This window comes from Vicugna pacos, chromosome 13 (assembly GCF_048564905.1).
Source record: "Vicugna pacos chromosome 13, VicPac4, whole genome shotgun sequence".
Lineage (NCBI taxonomy): Eukaryota > Metazoa > Chordata > Mammalia > Artiodactyla > Camelidae > Vicugna > Vicugna pacos.
This window is the reverse complement of record NC_132999.1, coordinates 23,473,148-23,491,130: the sequence shown is the minus strand read 5'-3', so window position 1 is coordinate 23,491,130 and position 17,983 is coordinate 23,473,148. Positions and strand designations below refer to the sequence as shown.

General features: G+C 35.3%; 1 protein-coding gene across 2 annotated transcripts in view; it reads left to right on the top strand.

The window, feature by feature from the left end:
* The window catches only part of HOOK1 (hook microtubule tethering protein 1), a 57,002-nt gene extending 39,240 nt beyond the window's left edge, over positions 1-17,762 (top strand). For both annotated transcript variants that reach the window (XM_006200546.3, XM_072974334.1), the window contains 10 exons: positions 864-951; positions 1,038-1,098; positions 2,747-2,887; positions 4,475-4,568; positions 6,218-6,252; positions 6,781-6,863; positions 7,465-7,565; positions 10,208-10,309; positions 12,504-12,572; positions 14,273-17,762. In XM_006200546.3, the coding sequence (XP_006200608.1) occupies positions 864-951; positions 1,038-1,098; positions 2,747-2,887; positions 4,475-4,568; positions 6,218-6,252; positions 6,781-6,863; positions 7,465-7,565; positions 10,208-10,309; positions 12,504-12,572; positions 14,273-14,443 (945 nt within the window). In that variant the 3' untranslated portion in view covers positions 14,444-17,762. The remainder of the gene's footprint in view (positions 1-863; positions 952-1,037; positions 1,099-2,746; positions 2,888-4,474; positions 4,569-6,217; positions 6,253-6,780; positions 6,864-7,464; positions 7,566-10,207; positions 10,310-12,503; positions 12,573-14,272) is intronic.
* The last annotated feature ends 221 nt before the right edge of the window (positions 17,763-17,983 follow it).

The window sequence follows — 17,983 nt, the reverse complement described above, 5'->3', positions numbered from 1 at the left end:
CAGAGATCCCTAGGATCCTCTGGCTTAAGGACCCTTGGAATCAGTTACCAATTTATTGATTTGAACCATATAATGGACGGAATAGGGTTTTGTTTACTGACTTGAAATATAACATTTAAAATATGATTTTATGTTTAAGTACTTTTCATGTGCCAGGAAAATCATTTAAATGTGAGCCTTTTGCATGGAACATAGAAATTTGTCATTGGCTGTCAGCTGTACAATAACATAGCCAATGTTAGGAAGTCCTAGCATGCTATCCCTGGGAAATAGTGTTTTTCCACAAATTCATACCTCCAGTGTGCTGCTGATCACTTCTTTCAGTAGACTTTCACAGCAGTAATAGAAGGAAATAAGAAGCCTGCAGCATCTCTTACACACCAGACTATATCCGGGACGTTAGACAGACTTTTACCTCATTCGCTACTCAGAACACCTTTGCAAGGGCTTATGAAAATCAGTTTTCCCATTTTGATGGTAAAGATCTAAAGGCAAAGAGTCAAATAACTTACCTTAGATAACATAGCTGGAAGCAGTGAAACTAAATTCAAGCCATGATCTGGTTGCCTCCAAAGTCCATGCTTTTTTTTTTTTTTAATTACTTTACAGTTGCATATTTGTACTCTTGTTACATAATTATATTCATTTGGTTCGAAGATAAACTATCTAGCGAGGAAATCACAAGCTTTGTGTTGTATGGAAGAGAAAATTACCCCTTAGCACTGAAACTAAAACATTGTGATTTTTAATTAACTAAGGAACAATTATCAAACTCACACGTTAAGATAAATTATTTTAAGCATAAAGTACATTGCTTCTGGGCAGAATTAAACATTTTGTTTATATAAACAATTCTCTTTTAGAGACTAATAGAACAGCGTGATACGCTGAAAGAAACGAATGAAGAGCTTCGATGTTCACAAGTACAACAGGATCACCTAAACCAAACAGGTGAGTTTTGTTATATTTAGAAAAGATCAATTTTAATGGTAGAAATACTGAAATGTTAATTTATTTTCGTTGTTGTTATTATTTAGATGCATCTGCTACAAAAAGTTATGAGAATCTTGCTGCTGAGATTATGCCAGTGGAGTATAGGTAAATTTGTTTTTAATCGATTGATAACCCATACCTAATATTAGAAATGTGATTTCTTCTTTTTGTAAATTTCTAAGCCTTTAACATTTTCCATTTTACAAGTCATAGAGCTTGAAAATTACTTTGCCTCAAGTGCTTATACTTTCTGAATCAGACTGTTACTACTACTACAGCAGTATAAAAATTTATCAAAAATAGAATTTCCCTTACTCGCTAAATAACATATTCTACTTTTTATAATATGGCCCTTATTGTGTTGAACTTCTTTTCTTTTTCTATCCTTAGACTCTTTGGTAACTTTTTAAAATGACAGCTATTGAGTAGACAGGAACTTCCTTTTTAAAAATCTGTGTAAAATCTTTTTAGTAGATGGCATTCAAATCCACGCAAGTGGAAAAAGTAGGAGAGGAGCTGTAGACTTCAGAATTAAGCAGAAGTTAAATAAAATACAAATTTAAGAGGCTCCTCTTGACCCAACTTTTATTTTGGTATTTTACTGTTATGTTTACTTCTAGATATCTGACTAATGTGGTATTTTTATGGTTTCCTTTTCCTTCTTTGTGGCAAGTTTTATTTACTAATTACTTCAAATTGTACTCTTTATTTAAACAGCTTTATTGAGATATAATCCACTCATTTAAAGACAGTTTGGTGGGTTTTAGTATAGTCACAGGGTTGAGTAACCATCATCACTATCTAACTTAGAACATTTTCATCCCCTCAAAAGATACCCTACACCTCTTAGCAGTCATCCTCCATCCCTGCCTCCCCTCCGACTCCAGGCAACCGATAATCTACTCTTTGTCTCTCTGAATTTGTCTGATGGACATTTTATGTACTTGGAATCATACAATATGCAGCCTTTTGTGACTTTGTTCACTTTGCATAATGTTTACGAAGTTGTTGATTATCAGTTTGTTCAGTTTTTGGCTGTTAAGATAGATCTCCTTATGTGCTGGACTGGAAACTAACTTGCACTTTTTATTTAGTAATATCCAGTGATATTAATCATTGAAAAGTAGCCACATGAGCCTATTTTTGAAAGTTATGGTGCTGGCGTTCAGGAAAACAAAAATTGAGATTAATTGAAGTTAGTTGCTTTTGGGGAATGGGATTTAGGAGGGCAGCAGGTCAAAGAGCATTACTTTTTTATTTAATACCATTCCTATCATTTGCATTTTTAAAAATATATGTGTTTAAACCTTTAATAAATTTTTTTCTAAAAATAAAAAATCTAGAGATACCCAGATCATAAAAGTGTATTTAAAAATTTTAGGCAAACTGTTGTTTCTTAAATTTGCTGCTTTTTATTTATATATTTTCTAAGGATGTGCTTTGTATTACCTTTAGTGTAAGTAGTTTCTACATTATCAAAGTAAAATAATTCATATTATGTCTTAGGGATTTGAGTAATAAAAATTCAATGGTATATATGATATAATCTTATACCTGTACTTTTAAAAACTACTACTTTTTTTGAGACATAGTCTTAACAATGCACAGATTTTTAAAACACACTTTTGGAAGGTTTAGTAATATTTTAAAGTGATAGCTATTGGGTAGACAGGAATGTCCTTTTTTAAAAAGTGCAGAATGTAAAAACTTACATTTAAAAAATTTAAAAACAAATTTTGCTTTTTAACCTCAGGGAGGTGTTCATTCGACTGCAACATGAAAATAAGATGCTTCGATTACAGCAGGAAGGTACTGAGAACGAACGTATCGAAGAGCTTCAGGAGCAGCTTGAACAGAAGCACCGCAAGATGAACGAACTGGAAACCGAGCAGAGGTGACACACTTCTTTATAGTTGATAATCATAACGATTTAATCACCTAAGTAGTTAAAATAATTAGGATTTGCAGAAGGAATTTAAATTTTTGATTTTATCTCTTACTACCCATTATTTTTAGCAGGCTTTGTTAACCAGGTTGCTTTTTCTTGAATTTCACTTAGCTGTCTTCACAAATGACAAAATTTAACAAATGAATAAATGACAGCCTGGTTTTCTGCTGCAGTCTGGTACATAGATTGTGAAGTCAAATTTGAATTGTACCTCTGCTTAAACTGGGCAGGTTACTTAAGTTCACACTAGTGCTGGAAATTGGAGGCGATACCTATTTGCAGGTTGTTAGGAAGGTTGCAGATAATGTGTGTAAAGCTAATGGTATACTTATCTGAAACCAATGAGGTGCTCAAAAATTACAGTATTTTAAAAAATAACATTTATGTAGTGCTTACTAGTGCTAGGCACTTTTCTAAGCACTTTCAGGTATTAATTCAGTAACTTCTCACAATAACGCTGTGAAGTAGTAACTGTGAATATCTCTCTTTTATGGACAAGGAAGCTGAGGTATAAGGAGAGTAAGTCACTTGTCCAAACTTAACACAGCTAGCAAGTTCTAGATCCTGCGTTTGAACCCTCTGTCAGTCTGACTGCAGAGTCTGTGCTCTTAACCACGGTGCTAACCTGCCTCGTCTAAATAGCACACTTGCAATAAAGGATTTGGATTATTGGATCTTAGAGACCACCAGGGATTTTAAAACTACTTGAACCTTGCTCTCAAACTTGTATGTATACTATTACATCAACTCGAGCTAAAAGAAAAACAACATTTTAGCTTTCTGAAGAGGTCATTAAATATTACTGTTTTATACAGTTCAGGATCAGCACTGGAGATACTAAGTTGCAGCTTTCAGAGGTTAATATAGGAAGATAGATATGTGAAGAGATAATAATTATGTGATAACTGCAACAATGGAGCATTATAATGGGCAGGTGTGTTGTGTCATATATATACAGATACATGTATATATATGAATGAAGAGAGAAAGTCAGACAGATTGTCTTGCTGGTAACTTCAGTGGGGGAAATGGTTAAGCGGGGTTTTAAAAAATGAGGTTTTGCCAAGTTAAAAATCTACACTAGTTGCTAGTGCCAATCTCTTTAATTTAAATAAAAAGTCATGAAGTGGTTGGAAAATAGTGGCCTTCAGTGAAATCTGAAACAAGAAAAGGAAACCTAGTTTCCATTCATTAAAAATACAACTGTGGGAAAATTGAGCTAGTTTTCTCATTTTTATACCAGTAAATACAGTGCAAAATGTTGTTATTTTGCCACTGACACATTAAGTACCTTAAATTTTTAAATGTGAGCATATATGCTTTTAGGATAAAAATGTCTTTTTTTAAAGAATATTTCCTTGACTATGGTAGCCTACTATACCATATATTATACCTAGCCAGAGAGAATTGCTCAGCGTTGGTTATTGCTGTTAAATGTATGCTTTGAGCTAAACTGCATGAACGTACCTTTATGGAGCCTTAACTGCTTTGCCCTTCAATACAAATAAGCACATGTGATTCATCTTATGACAGACTGAGCAGAGAGCGAATCCGAGAATTGCAGCAGCAGATTGAGGACCTCCAGAAGTCTTTACAGGAACAAGGCTCCAAGTCTGAAGGAGAAAGTGTAAGTAACTTAAAAATTACGGTAATTCTGTTGTGACTGTCTGTAATAGGTCCTGATACCCAAATTAATCTTGTGTTTGAAAGCACTACCCTTACTAGTGAGGGTGCCCTTAAATACCGTATATATCTGCATAGCAGATGCAGTGATTTTGCCAACTTGGAGCCTATAAATTGGTGTTATGGATTGGAAGGTGATTTCTATCTGTCCTACTTCAACAGCTACCCTCAGTTCATGGTAATTCCTGCCTGAGAGCAAGCTACGGTTGAAGTGTTCACAGTCCTGCTAGAATTCCGGCAGGTCTGGCCTGGGAAGAACCCTAGTGAGAGTAATCAGCAGTCCGAATTGAGAAAAAGAGAGAATGAGAAAGTGATTTCTACCAAAAAGGATTCAATAAGTAGGTCACACCAACCTCCAGAGGATGGAAGTCTTAATGCAGTCTTGAAGACCCATCGCTCCTTATTTCTTCCCTTGTTCCATACAGGCTCATAGCCTTGCCATTTCTAGTGGTGGCTGATGGCAAATAATTGTGAGACCAGAGATAAGAGATCTTAAAAGAGATCCAGCAGCCTAAATCTGAATATATCTAACAATGTTTCCACGGCTTGATCTATATACGCAGAGGGGAAAGGCAGTAGTACTAGAGGGAGGAGTGCACGTAACTAAAACAGCAGCAATAAAAGACAGAGCCAAGTGTTAGATGTTGATGGATAAAGTGGGATCGTCCCTGTGTCGATGCGGGATAAAACCACGGAGGGAGAGCAAATAGATGAAAAGGAAGGTTGAAAGGGTTGCATTTCCCTTCTGTCTTTTATATGCTTTATATGATTTTCTCTTTTTTCCCTGGGGGCTTGGAAAATAGAAATCGTCTCATGCATGGCGGCATCTCATATGTGCATATATACGGTATTGTAACCTCTCTAATACAAAAATTTTTAAGCCACATTAGAGAATATTTTTAAAAATGGGATCATTTTTGTTTAGTACACTTTGGATTACAGTTTTTAAATATCTTTAAAATATATAAAGAAATATAATTTGGACATCAATAAATTTTTTAAAACTCTTCAAGATGTTCAGTAGATGATACAGACTTATTGCAATTTAAATTCCTATGCTTAAAAAAAGGAAAACAGAAATTTTGTTTTAAATTTTTTTAACAAAATCCAGTTACTTCATTTGATAATATTTAAGTGCCTGCATTTATAATAAGGTTTTATTATAAAGATAATTATTTTAGTTCTTTAAGTCTTTTTCATTGAAGGTCTAAAATCTTACTTATATTTTAGACGAATGATGCTTTAGGTTTTTAAATGTTTGATACTCCTCAATATATCACATTTAGCTTGCATTTGCTATTTTTCTTCAAGTTCAAATTTTATTTTCATTGTATTCAGGAATATGAAGCATTTTTATTCCTGCCATTGTACTTACTCTTCCTTGTTTAATTTCCTATTCTTTCCTTTCTTCTCTGAAGTAAAACTATACCCCAAATTTTATGTTTTTATAAGTAAGTTATTACAAATACAAATTTTTAAAACGTTTATGAATTTACATAGTACACCTTCAAAAGGAGGTAGAGATGTTGATGTCTGGAACACTTATCTTTGTCACAGTAGTTGTCTTACAGCAACTTTTTCTAATTTTTATAGTCCAGCAAACTAAAGCAGAAGTTGGAAGCTCATATGTAAGTAAAACTGATATTTCATTTCAACTATGAGAGGGGAAGGGTTTTAAAAGCTTCTAAAGTTAATATCCATTCCTGATTTGGTTTGTGAAAAACAAATGTCCTGCCAATTGAATGTTCACCACTGCCACAAAAAAAGTGAAGAGAAAAACATGGTAAAAGGGTCAGCCTGCCTGCCCGTGATCCCACACTCCTACATTTTTCAATGGCTAATGTCATCTGAAGAGTTTACAAAGCAGATGAGTATCATAGCTAGAGTATGTGGAATTGTTTGATGCTTCACCTATCAAGGATTTCCTTTAACTTTCTTAGGAGGCAGAGGGGGAATATTTAACCTTTTTGGCACCTAGCATGTGTCAAGTAGTTTACATCCTCACAACCCACCCCTAGAATACTGGGCAGGTATTATTCCCATTTCACAGGTCAGAAAGTGACCTGCCCACAGTCCGCAAATGTTATGTGGCAGAAGCCAGTTTTCACTCTTAGGTCTGTTTGGCTCCAAAGCTGCATGCTCTCTCCACTACTTAGGGAAAAACTAACAGAGGTCCATGAAGAATTACAGAAGAAACAAGAGCTCATTGAAGACCTTCAGCCAGATGTAAACCAGAATGGTAGGTATTTATAAAAACCTGGATCAAATCTAAAGACTTGCCTTTTCTTAGTTAAAGGATGCAAGAACTGTATAAGTCTTTGGGCTAGATACATTAGACACATATATTGTAAATAAGAACCATGATTTTTTTTTAGTGACTTAAGTAATTAATGATCTTAAAGCAAAAAAATAAAGTAAATCTAATGAAATGAACTGATTGATATATAGGAGTATCAAACATTGTAAAATATAATAGAACTAATACTATGGAAGTATAAAATAATTTATAGTCAGATTAAAATGAACTTCAAACATGTAGAAATGATGCTTTATTTCCTAATGGTTGTACTTACATTGTAAAGGTGTATTTGCTCATTGAAATACTTGATAGGAGAAAAACAGCTTAGTAAGGCAGATTATAGATATTATTTAAGAAAAAATAATACAAAATGATCAAGGATATATTGGTTGTGGTTCAAAAGTTTTAGATAAGAATTCACTATGAAGAAGAAAAGGTTTCTCCTGTAAGTTCTCTTATCAGTCTTTAGAAGATAAATAAAATTTTTGCATGAGAGGCATCACTTTTAATTGATCGTGTTTCATTTTATTTTCAACAATAGTACAAAAGATCAATGAACTTGAAGCTGCTCTTCAGAAGAAAGATGAAGATATGAAAGCAATGGAGGAAAGATACAAAATGTACTTAGAGAAAGCAAGAAATGTGAGTGACTTACTTTCAGGGTTCTGGTCTCTGTGGCCCGGGTTCTGACTGGGGCTGTCCCACCGGACAGCACTGCTCTTCTTGTCTGTGTCACCCCACCGTGCCCCACGGCCCTGCCTTCCAGGTCAGGTTCGTGCCGCGTCTCCACCTCAGTCCTGTGCCCTCTCCCTCGCGCTCACAGGCACTGGATACAGCAACACAGGGCTTCATAGGGAGAGTCTAAACGTTGATTGTAGTGACCTCAGTAGAGAACATGACTACCGTCAGGTGTGTAGTTGTTAGCTCTTGCAGCGAACACCTTTGTGAAATGTGAGCTTTTCAAACTGGTTTAAATTGTTTTAGCAGGAAGTCTAGACGAGTCAGACTATTCCAATGTTCACTAGACTAATCTTTCATTTCATACTTGTTCTTAAACACCTGTAAGTACTGTTACCATTACAGTCTTTTATGTCCATGAATATATTTTCCTAATTAACCAGTAAGAATTGCAGATAAGGTTAACGTACGTTTTTATTTACTGAATAGTTGAAGAGAATTTTATGACAAAGCATCAAAATACTGCTAATATGTCTGTCTGTTTTATGTTTAAGTTTTATATTTATTAATTAAGGTGTAAATAGTACCTGCAGCAACAGGTAAATGCCAAGATCTCAAGGCTTCACAGGATAGAAGTTTTTTCCTTGATCACAAGAAGTGCAGTTATTGTGTCCCAAGCTGACAGAGGCTCAGCCTTCTTCAACATGGGGCTCTCAAGTTCACTTGACATTGTCCAAGTACAGCTGAGGAAAACAGCCTAGATGTAGAATGGATCAAGTATAAACCACTTCCCTCTCATTTCAGTGGGCAGAACTCAGGCACATGGCCACACCCAACTAAGGAGGCAGGCGTGCTAAGCATCCAGGCAGTCTGCCACAGTTCAGTTTCTCTCAGTTACAAAAGGGTGAATGCTTTTAGTAGAAAATGTATAGAAAGTTTCCCAGAGACAACTACCATTAACCTTGTGGTGTATTTTCTTAACAGTGCATTTTTCCTATACCTGTTGTCTCCTTGATTGCTTATCACAATATACACAGTTTGTATGATCATGTCTCATATGATTTGTATTTTAAACTTAAAATAATATCCTCATGTTATATAAATGAATTTAATATTTATTAAGTGCCTGTTAATGCTCAGCACTGGGAGTACAGCAATCAACAAGACAGACAGTTGCTTATAGAGCAGATTTGCAAACAAAGAGTGGAGAGTGGCTATGTAATATTCATTCAGTTGAGAGGATATATCATTGTTCAACTTACTCATCATCCTGTTATTGGAAATAGATGTCATTTCTTTTTCTTTTTTGCTCCTAGAAACAAGGCAAGAGGCAACATATTTATATAGAAATTTTTCCCCTTATTTTCGTTTGTTATCTTAATCTTGTTCCTAGGTTGATGTGCCAAATGGAATTATTAGATCATAGGATGAGAACATTTCAATGAGATGCTTGGTACCTGTTTCTAAACGACATTCTAAAAGGATTAGACAAAGCAATGACATTGAATACCATATTCTTGCTATCATCAAATACTGTAATTTAAAACAGCTGCTTTTTTGGTAAACATGATTTTGGTTTTACCTCTTATATTTCAGGGGAGGTTAAAATAGTAACCTATGTTCATGATAGAAAATTCAGACAATATAGAAAAATGACAACCATACATTTTATCACTTAGAGCAACAAATTATGGTGTGTTCTTTGTAATTAAATTATAATTTAAACTTTTTACTGTGTCTTCTTTTACGTGAACTCTGTAAGGAGAGGTGCCCCTGGCTCTGGTAAACTGCTGCAGCCCCGTCTGCCACATTTGGCAGTCTGAACAGCAATAATTTTTAGGGATATACCTTCTAGTCTTTTTTCTTTACCTTTGTATACATAGATGAAGTTTTCTTAACTCATTTAGTGATTTTAAACTTAATATAGATTTGTAATTACATCATACAGATAGATGGCCTTATCATTGGAACTTGTTTTTGTTAGTAATTTATATCTGATATTTCTGAGCTGATTTCCTACCATACTGCTGACTGCATAGTTTAGTTCAGTCTCTGAACATTCTGATCAAACGCCTTTTTGTTCAACTTTGAGTAATTCACATAAATGTGATTGCGTACTCTAGAACTTGCTACCAAAATTCACTGATGTCTCTTATCTTATATATTGAATTACATTTAACTAAGTAATGGTAGTAAAAAAGATTGTTGCTGAGAATGTATGTGTATGTTAGTCTTACTTTGTAAAGTCATCAAATTCCCATGTAAGTATTGAATTCATTTTAATTTTTAAAAAAAAATATTCAAGTATTTCAAGACCTCAAATGCTCAAGGTTGATAAGGCTAAGTACCTGAGTATGGAACCTTGCAATTTGGGGAAGGAAACTTGATTTGGGGATAGGGATCTTCCTTTTTTGTACTGAATTTTTATACCGTTTCTAGTGTAGATTGTTTGTTGTTCAAATTAGATTGTGAAACAGGCTGTAGTTAGCTCCTGGATCACTTTCTGGGTAATGTTCCACTTTATTGACACAGATTTTATAGGCTGTTCTTATATTTCAATACTTGACAGGATAAAGTGAACATAAAATATTTTTTTCTTTAAACAGGTAATAAAAACTTTAGACCCCAAGTTAAATCCAGCATCAGCTGAAATAATGCTACTTAGAAAGCAGTTGGCAGAGAAAGAGAGAAGAATTGAGATTCTGGAGGTAAAACTTCCATCTCACACATCTCCTTTTAATTATTCTGTATATTCATGATAATTAACTGCTGTCAAATATTTGTCATTGATCAAATTCCACGAGAAGTTAGGAGCATCATGTCTGAGCGTCAGTATGTTTATACAGAGCATCTCGTTAGCCCACGAGATTGATCTCTGCATGTTTGTGTGCCTGCTGCCTTGTACTCCTCCCTCTCTGCAACAGCCAGTCCTGAGGATAGCCCTTCCTTTCTGGTAGCGTCCGCCTTTTTAAAAAGGTAGTGGACTCAGTGAACCAGAGTTTCTTCTCTTCTCCCTATTCCTCACCCGAACCTAAACAGACTTACCAGTTGGAGTTCCTGAGAAAAGAAAATGCTTAAAGAATTACACTAAGCTACTGAATGAAGGTGGCGCAGTCTTGGTTGTTAATCATGCAAAATTATGTTAGTGATGACGTGTTCTTCTTAATTAGCCAAGTCTTTAAATTTTAAAATTATTTTTGTGCTAGTGACTCATTTTTCCTAGCTGGGTTAGGTATGCCAGTATGGAATCATATAACCGTAGATTTTATAATTGAGCATATTCTAGTTTTCTTTGCTAAGTATTTTACGAAACTCCTCTTTTTAACACTATGGTAAGATTTGCTGCAGTTCTCAAAGCCAGTATATCTACTTCCTCATAATAATGTTTGTGCAGTTCCAGAGCTGTAATGAGTTCTATACAGTAACCTTGAAATTTTCATAATCAACAGTTGGTTTCTTTTTAAATCAACTAGGAATGTTATATTTTGGGAAACATATTCACTTACCATTTTCTTCATAGTATTCCTGAGCCAGTAGACTTTGGCGAAAATATTTAAAGATTTAAAGACTTTAAGATCCAGAGTACACAGCAGCCCCCTCGTGTACTTACTGTAAGTGCTTGTCCTGGCCTGTCAAGTGTTGTAAAACGCACTGGGTAGAGCTTTCTCTCTGAAGAAGTACTGTTCATTCTTTAGGATGCAACGCCAATGTCTTCTCCCTTATAAAGCTTCCCTTGTATTTATCTTGGGCATAGTTCCTTCTCCGAAGCGATTCCATGTGCTTTGAACTTGAATTCATCCCACGATAGCAGCATTTTTCTTTCTGGCATGTGTCAGAGTGTCTTGAGGGCAGAAGCTGTACCTCATGTCTCTACCCACAGCGTGAAGTATCACACAGATCAGAGGCCAGGGTTACAGCTTGAGTAAAGTCATCGCTCGCTCCTCTCCGGTTGTCAGTCTCCTCATCTGTAAAACAGTGAGACTGGAACTGAATGATCTCTGAAATCTCGGTTGCCCTGATTATTCACTTCCCGGGGAAAGCCAGTGAGAGCACACCACTGATTGCTGATGCTTGACGCAGCTCCCCACGAGTCTGGTGACAGGATGGTGCCTCTGACTGTAGGGCTCTGAGGAAAATCTTCAGTTAGGGTGCAGCATGTGGGCCTTTACTTTATGGATATTAATCTGCACACACACTGCAAAAAGTAAAAAAGAAAACTAACGTTTATAACTGTTTTTTTCCTATCTGCCACCCTCCTCGGGGAGTCTGCCTGCAGTGGACGTGAGCCAGCAGAAGGGCTCCTTCCCTCTGTGTTTCCTGTGTGCTTTCATATCACGGGCATCTTGCTGTAGGAACATTCAGGTGTTTCATTTTATAAGAGCCAACTTACAGCTGGCGCTCAGCAGAATTGCAGAACTAGCTGTATCTGAGTGATTGAGAGATGGATGTCAGTCTCCAGGGCAGGGCGGCTTGCAGCCAGCCTAGTACACAAGTCACCAAGAACTGAGAGTGTGTGCTCATCTTTACAGGGACTTAAAGGGTCTCCTGGGATGTTTCTCACTACATCCTCTTTCTCCTTAGTTTTGACTCCTCCCTAGGTGCAACTCTGGTCTTGTCCCCTAAGTCACTTGTTCACCTTTTTCTCTAGATACAGGGGACAGGAGCATAAGAATCAATTGTTCCCTGCTTGTTACTGTTTGTTTAATATCTGTTCTCCCAGTGAAGTTCCTAAAGTGAGCGCAGACATTTCTCCATGATTCAGTTTCACCTTCCAGCTACTCTGTGTGCCTCACAATGCATTTATCACGTTCTCCTGATCATGAGCACGGTGAACAAATCATTCCATTTTTAGGAATTTGGGCTTCTTTCTGGGATTTTAATAGTCCTCATATCTTTTTCCAGAGTGAATGTAAAGTGGCAAAGTTCCGTGATTATGAAGAAAAACTCATTGTTTCTGCCTGGTATAATAAGGTGAGTTGAAATTTAGCCGGTGACTGGATGTTTAGAACAGTGTTTATCAAACATTTTGACCAAGAACCACAGAAGGAAATACACTTTATACCACAAGTTAGTACATGTTACCCTGACTGTGTGCGTCGCACTCAGCCATTTTCTGATGTGTTCTCTTCTGGGTTTTTTTTTTTTTTATTTAAATGTTGGTCAAATCCAAATTATATTTCAGCTTAATGTTTTTAGTTGATTTTGACTTTTTCAAAGCCACTATGTAGATTTCACGACTCACCGACCTTTAAGTTAATGCACGTGAAACATACACAGTTCATAAACATTTTTACAATTGCCCTATTGGAGCTAAAAGACCTCATCTGTACTTCATAAAGGGTTTCTGCAGAAATGTGAGTATCGGTGTCATGCAAAATTAAGTGCTGCTGGTACTCACCATTTATTTTACATCCCTAAAGCCTCTCAGCATATCCTTTACTGTATTTGTTTTTTTTTTTAATCCAGAGATTGCTCTTCAATGATTGTCAGTCCTAAAAAGGAGAAAATAGTATAAAATAACTTTAAATGTATTTTAGTTTGTTTTCCATAGTATTGGTGTGATGTTTAAGAGTAGCATTTCTTGATTACACGGCTCTTCTGAGTATTCTAATCAGCTAGCCTAGGTCACAGGGCGGCCGCTGTCTGTCTTCCCTGCTGTTTTTCATGACAGAGTGTCAGTTTGTAGACCCTCCCCATGTGAGCCCTGTGCCTCACCGCGGAGAACTGGCTCTCCTTCCTCAAACGTGCCTTTTTCTTTCATGCCACTGTACTTTTTGTCTGTGTTCTTTCCCTCCCCTCTGTTTGGTAAAGTCTGTCTTAATTTAGCAAGACTCTGCAGGAAATTCTGTGAGGTGTTCCCAGAACCTTCCCTCATCCTAGTTAATATCAGGGACTGTGTATTATTTTTGTTGTTTCTCTGTGGCCTTTTGATACATAAATCATTAAAGATATTAGAGCCAAAGTAATGCATTATTTAATCATTTTTCAACCTCTGTTTTTTGAGCATTTACTATATACTGTGTATTGTACTACTTGTGATGCTACGTAAGTTCAGTCAAATTGTGTTATGTGGTCTCGTGAGAGAGGAATGACTTTTCTTAGTAAGAAACCCAACAGCCACAACTCATTTGTCATGTGTCGATATATAGACAGGCCCTAGTAGTATTGTGGTTCTCAAGCTTCAGGTTGCATCAGAAGACTTGTTACTACACTAACGATTGGACTTACCTGCAGAGCTCTTATTCAGTAGGTCAGAGTCGAATCCACAGGTATAATTTGCACTTTTAAGTTCCCAGTTGTGCAAATGTTAATCCAGAGACTGCATTTCGAGAACCACTGAGCTGAACTTTTCTCTTGTGCTGTGTCTACTCATAATGGTGCCAAAACAAAAATTCGCCTTAGAACTTTGTTATAATTCCAAGACATTATTTAAACTAGTTTTTAATTCCAAATGTAATGGATTAAAATAGAGAAACTGGGTTTTATGTATGTTTTTTCCTTGGTTACTAGCATTACCATGTACAGATTAAACAATCCTATCAAGCTGGTGCTTTTCCCATTTTTACAGAAAAAAATAAGGGTTTAGAAACTGATTAGAGGATTAAATAACCTTATATATGTGAACAGCACTTTGTCAACTCTAAATAGTCGTGTTACTTATTTTTGTTCAGAGTCTGGCATTCCAGAAACTGGGGATGGAATCTAGGCTTGTGAGCGGCAGTGGTACTTGCAAAGACACGGGCGCGTGTGCTCCTGCACGGTCTTTCCTAGCACAGCAACGACACATCACCAACACCAGAAGACATCTCTCTGTTAAAGTTCCTGCTACAACATCTGATTAAACTGCAAAAGAAAACAAACAGAAGTGCCCTTAAAATATTTTATATCTTTCAACTACCAGATTGGAAAGAAGTTTGTGATTCTGGATATCAGATAATTTAAAATCAAAATGCATAAAATTAATTTTGACAGATGACTTTGAAAACAATATAGAATTAGCTACCTGGGGGAGCACATGTGAATAATTGGAATGTATCAGCAAACATCTGAAACAAACATTTGTCTTTTCAGAGTGACTTTGTATATTTTAACGTTTTCAGTTGTACCAGTAACTTGGTTAATATTCAGTACATAATCAGTAATGTGGAATCTAAAAATACATCTATATTTTATTGTTTTGGACCATATAAAAGTAGGTAGGCACATGGAGAAATATACAAGAGTTAGATTTTTTGACTTGATGTCTTTAAGGTTTTACGTCTGTCCTCTAATTCTGTCATTGAATGGGTACGTATGTTTTATAATGTAACGGAGGATAACAATATTTGAAAGATTTGCCTATTGAAATGACTTCTTAATTGGAAATTTTGCACATTTAGAAGAAGTCATAGTTCTCATATGTACCTACTAGGGAAAAGTCTTCTGTAGAGCACAGTTGAAACATTAAGGGTGTGGATAAGAGGTGACTTTCTTATGGGAAGTAAGCTAAAAAATACTTTGAAATGCCTATATACTTTTTAATGTAATTAATGAAGATAACAATTATCTGCTTTTAAGCAAAAAATTATCAGGATTTCTGCTGAAAAAAAAAAGATATGTTAGTAGTTTTGCCTCCTCACTTTGAAAAGAGTGCAGTGGAGGAACAGTTTGGAGTTGGTTTGATTTTGTTTGCTAATTAAGCAATTAGTCTTGGCTGAGTTTATCGTATTCCATTCATTTCTGCCCAAAGCTGTTTCTTCAGAGATGTTACTTTATTATTTTTGGTCACTATTGAAAGTCACACTTTGGTATTTTGGTTGAGTTAAATTTGTGCTGTCCAATGTAGCCAAAAGCCACATGTGGTAATTTAATAAAATTAAGAATTCAGATCCTTGGTTGTACTAGCCACATTTCAAGTGCTTGATAGCCACACATGGCTGGTGCCTACAGTACTGGACAGTGCAGAGGTACTTCCATCATTGCAGAAATTTCCATGGGACAGCGCTGCATTAAACTTCTTATAGTAAGCTGCAAATGCTCATCGATGTCAGATCACAAAAATGAAAAGAAGGAAAATGTTAGGACAGCGTTAGACATGAAGCGAATTGAATTGTGATGTAACTAGCATCTTTCCTTCCTTATAACTGAATCCATATGTGTGACATTCATAGTTAATCTTCCCAGGGCTGTTCAACAGCTGTATACCTATCAGCATGTCTAGTCCAAGGGTCAGCAAACTCTGTAAAGAGACAGATCGTAAGTAGTTTAAGTTCTGTGAGCCATATGATCGACTGCAAGTACTCGACTCAGTAAATGCAGCAGGCATACCCAATATGTAAGTAAAATGAGCGTGGTTGTATTTCAGTAAAACTTTATGGAAAAACTGGCAGTAGGCCAGATTTGGCCTGCAGGCTGAGGACCTCTAATCATGATTTTATTCTTAGTTTTTGTTTTTTGGGGTTTTTTTTTAATTGCAAATATGAGTATTGTTCCATTTACAGTATTATTCTTTTAGATACTTGGTTTTTAGATTCTATACCAGTGAGGTTTTCTAATCACTGAAAATATAAGAATTTCCTACCGTATGTGGGTCTCTGAGATTAGGGAGCATCTGTCAGGATACTGTGTTTTATCAGGGTTACTTCTTTTGACTACCTCTTAGATTTTGGTGTCCTTTACTGGTGCAATTATATTGTTGGGCTGCATTTTTATATATTATTGTAGTCTCTGCTTGCCTGTGACTTTCAGTGAAGTGAAAAAGCATGCTAAAATATTTTCAAAGGCTAATTAAAATTTTTGTTTTGGTACATTTTGGTCAATTTAAGACATCTGTTGCTTTGATGTGTACTACTTGCTTAATTGAGATTTCACAAGCTCTTCAAGCTCCCTTTTAATGACATTTACTGTAAAACATCAGTTTCAATAAATTAGTATTTTCACAGTTCAATTGCTCATAAATTTTCGATTATTATATTTGGAATTTCTAAATAATTCATACAGTTTCTGAGTAGTAAGACTAGATTCTTTTTCCTACATAGAGAAAAAGGAAATTTTGTGATTTGTCACTTTTCTAGTTGATAGAATTTAAAATGCTTGATATGTATTTATACTAATAAATTACTAGTGTAATTTAAAGTTCTATGTTACTGAGATTAATCATACGGAAATTCAGGAACTGATCAGAAGTGAGATTCTTTTCCACATCTGGTTAATGTAGTGAGATTGACACCCTGTGGGTGGTAAAGCATTATAAATATTCATCTTCAACTGTGATTTATACACGTCTGCTATGAGGCTTGAGTGCATATACCAGGGAAGAGAAAGTCAGCACTTAATCTATTTGACAAGTAATTGAATGTCCCAGTGATTAAAACCTAGGACCAATTTAGGAATGATCTTTAATTGTGTGCATTTGCTCTAAGATTAATATTCTCTTTTTAAAAAGTGAAAGTGTGTATACATATGACAATGATGTTTATCCTCAGAGTAACTCAATGTATTGAGAAATATTTGAAGTTCATGCTATTTTTCAATGAATAAGGCTATTGAACAAATGATTTGTTATAGATTAAGAATTAATGTCTTATCTAGAAACATTAAACTGAGTATCCCTTACTAAGATGTCATCATCTTTGATAACTGGAGTGCTAATTTGAATGTTTGTTAGATAATGCTTCTGCATCCACACCTGTCTGGATAGTGGCACATGGGCCCTGTAGGTGGCTTTTAGGCCATAGTACTGTGTTAGGTTCTCTATATGTATATTTAATGAGAAACATTCCTATGTAAAAATGTGTGTATATGGTTGTATGCATACATTCTTATTGTGAACCTGTACATTGTGAAGAAGTTGTTGGGAAATTTGTAAAGCACAACTGCAAAGAAAATAGTATGCAGTTATTAAACTTGATGTAGCTTAAATGTAATGTTTAGTTTATAAAAGGTTCTTTCTATTTTCTATGGCAAAGACTTTGACACTTGAAAAATAGAAGCAATACTTGATTTATTTTTGTAAGTATTTAGAATATTATTTTAAATAAATGATTGTCTAAGAACAGTACAATACTTGTCAAATGTTTTAAGTAAATAAACCTTCTGATTCTTTGTCTGATATGATGAATTTTTAGTGGGTACAAGTGCATGTTTGTTTGCTGCTTTTAAATAAAGGACTTAAAATGCTTAGATTTGTAAAGAAAAAATAATTGCATTGATTTAATTCTAATTTTGTTATTTGAATTTTTTGGTGAATGAGATGTTGTGTAAAAGTGTTTTTTTGGTGTGCTTGTTTATGTCTCCAATTTCCCTTATATGAAATCCAGAATATTTGGTTTTTTTTTTTTTTTTTGTATTTTGGCAAAGACTACTACTTATCCTTTAATATCCATTCTCCTTTTCTTTCTTTG